This window comes from Charadrius vociferus, unplaced genomic scaffold (genome assembly GCF_000708025.1).
Source record: "Charadrius vociferus isolate BGI_N301 unplaced genomic scaffold, ASM70802v2 scaffold62, whole genome shotgun sequence".
NCBI lineage: Eukaryota > Metazoa > Chordata > Aves > Charadriiformes > Charadriidae > Charadrius > Charadrius vociferus.
In genome coordinates this window covers 176561-182432 of record NW_009647419.1, presented here as the reverse complement: position 1 = coordinate 182432, position 5872 = coordinate 176561, and the positions used below count along the sequence as shown (strand labels likewise).

The 5872-nt window shown below is 36.7% G+C and overlaps 1 protein-coding gene across 1 annotated transcript; it reads left to right on the top strand.

The window, feature by feature from the left end:
- The first annotated feature begins 245 nt into the window (after nt 1-245).
- DPY30 (dpy-30 homolog (C. elegans)) lies at nt 246-5553 on the top strand. Its single transcript, XM_009880383.1, has 4 exons — nt 246-306; nt 392-439; nt 1814-1956; nt 5259-5553. Exons 1-4 carry the CDS (start codon nt 271-273, stop codon nt 5329-5331), a joined length of 300 nt encoding a protein of 99 aa, XP_009878685.1. The 5' UTR covers nt 246-270; the 3' UTR covers nt 5332-5553.
- Nucleotides 5554-5872: the final 319 nt, after the last annotated feature.

Here is a 5872-nt window from a genome sequence, read left to right as displayed (position 1 = left end):
GGGGGCCCGGGGCGCTGGCAGGCCTGTGGGTCCGGGAAAGAAAGAAGGAAGGAAGGAAGGGAGAAAAGAAAAAAGGGGTTGTCTACCTGTATAAGTTTGGCAAGGGGGTGGGGAGCTGAGCAACTCCGTTTGCTCTCTAGTAATTGTGGCTTAGTAACCAAGTGATGCAATATCAGTCAGCTAATGCTCGTCTTCGTCTCAGCCTGCTGACCAAGTCTTTTCTCGCTTTCTAAGATCGCTGTACGTCCAGCAAATTCCACGTTTCAAATCATGGAGGCAGAACAGATTATGGAGGGACAGCCGCAGGTATTGCAAGAAATGTTTTATGTGAATCATGCTATGTGCATAAAAGGAGTGTTTCCACTTTGCTGACTGTGTGGTTTTCTTACAGGTTCCAGAAAATCCCCATTCAGAATATGGTCTCACTGAAAATGTAGAGGTAACAAAGATTTTGTTGCTGCAAGGTGCAGTGGAATTCACATTCCTGATCAAGGGGAAAAATGTAGAGTCTTGGGTGTAACTTCAGTAGATTTAATGTTCGCAAGAAAGTTAAATGGAAACTGAACCACCAGATACTAGTTCCTTGCATAATTGGCTGTTAATTAATATATTTTCTGTTGTGTTGCTTCCCTTATACTAAATGGTACTGAAGTAAATAATGAACCTTTAAATGAGGTGGGCTTTTTGGAAGTATCCTATGATTGTTAATTATTCCATTAATATATCATGGCACAAAAAGCCAGCCAGACAGGGAGGGGAATAGGAGGACTTGATGGCATTTCTACAAAAGCATCAAAGGGAGGGATTCTTTTCATATTCACATCAATGGAAATGCTGGATCAGAATAATCCAAGCTGTCTTTAATTACTTATGCTGAGAAAGAGTAGTCACAAACCATTCTCTCCGCTGTTGGTAACAGTGTGGGTTAGAATAATTCTATGACATTTATTTAGTCTTCCTCATTAAAGAAATGCCTTCAGTCTTCCTCCATTATGAGCTCCTACTCTATGCAAAGCTTTTGCAGAAACTTTTTTTAAACGTCCTCTGCGACTGATCTCCCTGGTAACTGCCTGCCCCTATGCCTCAACTTCCACTACAGAACCAGAACATGTTGGATACGTTGGTCCTGTACTGGTAGATTAGTGTATGTTGTGTTGAATATGTTTGGTTTACTGAGAGTGGTGGGGTATCCTTTTTTAACTACAGTTAATGGTGTAAAATGATTTAGCACTTTTTGACCTGGAAGCATTTAGCATATCTTTTCTTAAGTTACCCATCTATACTTTAATAGAGCATGGTCTCAAAGTGCTTGACAAAGGGGACTCTGTTGAAGTCAGGCTTCACCTGAATTTCTCGTGCTTTTAGCATTTTGTGTTAGCAGTGTGTGCATACAGGAACCATTTAATTGGGACAATTCTTGTTGTTAGTCATTCCTGGCTCAGCAGTGTAGAATTTCAATCTGAATGTAAAAGCAGAAATAACAACAGCAGAGATTGGGTGTTAGAAAACTTATGACTTCCTAACATTGTTTTCCCAAACCGTAAGAATGTAACAGAAGGCTCCTCTGGATTAGATTTTTGTGCAAGGAAAAATACGTACTTAAATTTTCTTACAAGATGTGAAGAAGTTATTGCCAGTAAATTGCAGAGAGAGGTGTACTTTGTTTAGAAGAGGCTTAGCTAAAATGTAAAGTTACTGAACAGAAAATTGGTTGTTTTACCTCAAACCAGGACAGTTTGCACTCATGCTTCAAAGTAGATGTGGCTGCTATTACCAATGTTTGTTTACCTTTTTTTTTTTCTTTCTACTTTAGAGGATAGTAGAAAATGAGAAAATAAATGCAGAGAAAACGTCAAAGCAGAAGGTGGATCTTCAGTCATTACCCACACGTGCCTACTTGGATCAGACAGTTGTACCTATCTTGCTACAGGGACTTGCTGTGCTTGCAAAAGAGAGGTAAGATGCCTCAGTGTTCCGTCTGTTCTTACCAAAAAAAAGGAGGTCTCAAACTCGGGCAGTATGTCACCTTTTCAGATCTCACACACCAGACATGGTTTTGCTAGTTGTAAGCAAGTCATTACGACAGGTTTATGAACCTATGAATTACTATGATTGACCATGCAAGATGTGTTTCTCGCTTTAGGTTCGTATGATGTGGCAAGAGTTAATTTATTGATTTTGTGATCTCTCAATGAAGCATGCTACTGCAAAGGTTTTGGAGGGAAAAATATATTTTTTAATTAATTTTATTACATAATTGACCTTACAGAAGCAAGGCAAGTTGTTCTAGTTTTGAACAAGATTTTTGTAGTGTGGAATTACAGAGTTCTGCCTGACATGCATCTCTTTTGGAGATTAAAAGACTTTCTAAAGGATGAGGCTGACCCTGCACTGTCAATACAGTAAGAAGCAAACTGGTAGTTTATTCTTTGAGTCAAGATTGTGCTGTCAAGGTGCCCCAAATCTCTTATCAGTCAATGTAGAAGTGTATTCCTCAGTAACAGCAAACAGTTGTTCATCTTATCCAAATTAATTTCTTTTCATCTTATCCAAAAATTAATTTCTTTTAATCTTATCCAAATTTTTTTTTTGGTGTATTTGGACTATTGGCAAGTCATACTGCATGTAGCCACTTCTGTTTTGCCGAAATAACATTATCAAAAGCTCATGGATAACCATAATCACATCATGGTACCTACAGCCAGAACAACCGTCAGCTGTGTCTTAACCTTAAAAGGAGTTGTGAATTTGAACTTCATTGTACAGACAGCTAATTAGGCAAAGAGCACCTAGGAAGGTATACCCCATGTGTATACCTGAGCAGTGTGCAGATCTTCCGTTGACATCTGTGGGAGTTCTGATGCAGAATGAACATAAAACACAGTCTGAAGTGGAAACCTCATGCTTACAGTCTGGATACTTGTGTTACAGGCAAACACTTTTTTTTTTTCTTTTTTTTTAATGTTTCTTCGCTATGGAAGGAGTTGTTCTTTATGGGGACTCATCACAGGAGTGAAGTTGGAATGTTGATAGAAGAGGTTGAGGAACATATACGAAACAAAAAAGCTAAGAATATCAAACCACCAAGGTCAAATTGACTAATCAGTCCAGCATATTAAAACCTCAGGGGTGAAAAAGCTGAACTACCAGCTCTGCTATATTATCTTCTGCTTGAAGTTGAACTGGAAAGTAACTAATGGATGCTAATTTCTTTTTCTAAGGAATATAGAAATGTTCAGGGAACAGCCCAGTACATCTGATGACTGTGCCTGGAATTCAGTAGAAATTATCATCCAGGATAGTGAGCATATGGATAAATGACATATTTGGGACGAGTCAACACAACTTTTGTCAGGTCTTGTATGTCTCTTGGAGTTCATTGAAGGAGTCAGTGAGCACACGTAAACAGGAATCCAGATGATACCATCTGTTTAAATTTCCGAAAGGTTTCTGGCACATTCATTCACTAAAAGCTTTTAAAGAGTTAGTTGCTGTGGGATTAAAGGAAAAGCCTTTATATGGATGAGAAACTGATGGGAAGATAAAAGACAGAGGGTAGAAGTAAACAGTGAATTTTCATGGTGAAATGAGCGCAACACTAGCATCTTGGAAAGAATCTTTTATAACAATTTGAAGAAGTGGTTGACAATATTTGTTAGTGATACCGAGTTTTACAGAATAGGATAGGGGGTTTTGTTTTCTGTTTTTTTTTTTTTTTTTTAAGTTGAGCAATTGTAAGTAATTGCACAGGAACTTCATAAACTTGATGTGAAACGATGGAAGATCGTTACAAAAATTGAAACTATGACAAAAAGTGAGAGAGTGAATACAAATAAACAGAAAATGATGCACCTAAGAGGGTAACAAATACCCTAATGCTAGTGACAAAATGATTGCTTCTGAATTGACGATTACCCTTGTTGAAAAAATTATCTTTAAACTGTTAAATGTATATGGCAATACATTGCTTAATCAAAAATAAATTCTGAATGATAGGACTTAGAAATTGAAGGGGTAAAAACAAGCATAATGTCACTATATAAATTTTTAATGTTCTTGTATTTTTAATATTGTGTGTAATTCCAATTCCCCTGTATTCTAGTAGAATGGGAGAAAGAAAGAAGAGTGACAAGGTGGTCAGAAGTATGGAATGCTGTCTGTATATGGGGTGACTGAATAGATATCTAGAAAAGAGACTTCTGTGTGAGTTTATATTAGGAATCCATTAAATCACAAATAGCATAGAAATGATTAATTGGGATGGATTTTTATTATCTCCTCCAATACAGTAACCAAAGTAAGCGAAGCAGGTAGCAAATTCATAATGAACAAAAGGAGGTGATTCTTCACAGGTCACATAATTAAGCTATATATTTTTTTGCCTTGGGTTGAAGACATTAACGTTTTATTTGGGCTCAAGGGGCAACTGGTCAAAGTTCTAGAGGAATCCACCCAGCACTATTAGAGGTGCTAGCTCAGAAGGCTGGTACATGCTTGGAAGCCAAAAGGATGGTCTGGAGAAGTATGTCTGCGCACACTTCTTCCTTCCTTTTTTTTTTTTTCCCCCCACACTCTTCATAGGCATATTTGCTCACTGCCAGACCTTTGGTCTGACCCAGTGTGGAATAAGTAAATTTGTAATTTATTCTGCGAACAGAATCCAGATTACCATGACTCATGCACTGTAGCTGGAGGAGCTGTTTTAAAAAATCTTAAGAACTAAGGCCAGTGATCAAAAGTGTTTATTATTGATTACTTGCAAGTTACAGCACTTCTCAAACTTGGAAGTTTTTGTTAAAGTTTTGTTGTGTTCATTTCAGTTGCCAGAAAGGATGAAAACAACTCTAATGCACAAAGCTACACAATAACCATTTGAAGAAAATAAAGCAAGAAAACACTGATAATTAACTTTTACTTTATATAGCACTAGTTAAAGAAATAGGCAAATACATGTAACTTCCAATGATGTACATACAGAATTTATGCTTACAAACTATACCCTAGTTCTAGGTATGTAACTGTTGTAGAAGTTTAGTAACATTGAACCAACAGTGTCTGATATTCCTTATTAAAAACTTTTTCATTAGACATAAACTGGAAGTTTACAGTGTAACTCTAGGTAGTTAGTCGTCCCTAAATCAAGGCTTAGAAGTGTTTGGGAGGAGTTATGTTGTTTTTAAGGGAAGGTGATTAGTTTTTCAGCTACCTAAGTTCTTACAACAAAAATAATTGCTTTTGATTTACTTTTTTATTTACAGACCGCCAAATCCCATTGAATTTCTAGCAGCGTATCTTTTAAAAAACAAGTCACAATTTGAGGACCGAAATTAACTCCATAAAAATGAGGACAATTTGGCTGCTAGACTGAAATGCTCATTTGCCGCTATTTGTTTTCTGCTGTAAAAATCCTTTGGAACTATGATGTTGTCTTTCTTAATCGCACAATTTGCTTTTCCTTCCGAGTTATTTAATAAAGAACACTTTACATTTAATTTGTTCACTTGTTTTAAACTAGCTATTAGGAGACTTTCAAAATAAAGTACTGAAACAGCACTGCTGGATGGAAGTCTGAATGACTAATTCCATGGGGCTACGTCACCTTAACACATAAAACAAAGGGGAACAATTTATTATGGGAATCACATGGATGATAATGTATATAATTTTATTTTATATACCACCCTCTACATGCAACATACCTAAACAGAAAGCAAACAAATTAAGAGTAGTTAGAATTTATTTTGAGAAAGTATTGATTAAGTAGAGAGGAGAGAACTTGCTTTAGAAGAAAAAGCTAGAATTAAGACAGTAAACAATATGTTGTGGAAGAATATTGGCAAAACATGAATATTGTAGCTGGAGAACTGGCTCA

What these genes read in the sequence shown, in the direction of transcription:
- DPY30 (XM_009880383.1), top strand. Translation starts at nt 271, where the DNA reads ATGGAGGCAGAACAGATTATGGAGGGACAGCCGCAG. An exon ending in GTCTCACTGAAAATGTAGAG is followed by an intron (nt 440 to 1,813) that starts GTAACAAAGATT and finishes TTTCTACTTTAG; the next exon opens with AGGATAGTAGAAAATGAGAA. An exon ending in GCTGTGCTTGCAAAAGAGAG is followed by an intron (nt 1,957 to 5,258) that starts GTAAGATGCCTC and finishes TTTTATTTACAG; the next exon opens with ACCGCCAAATCCCATTGAAT.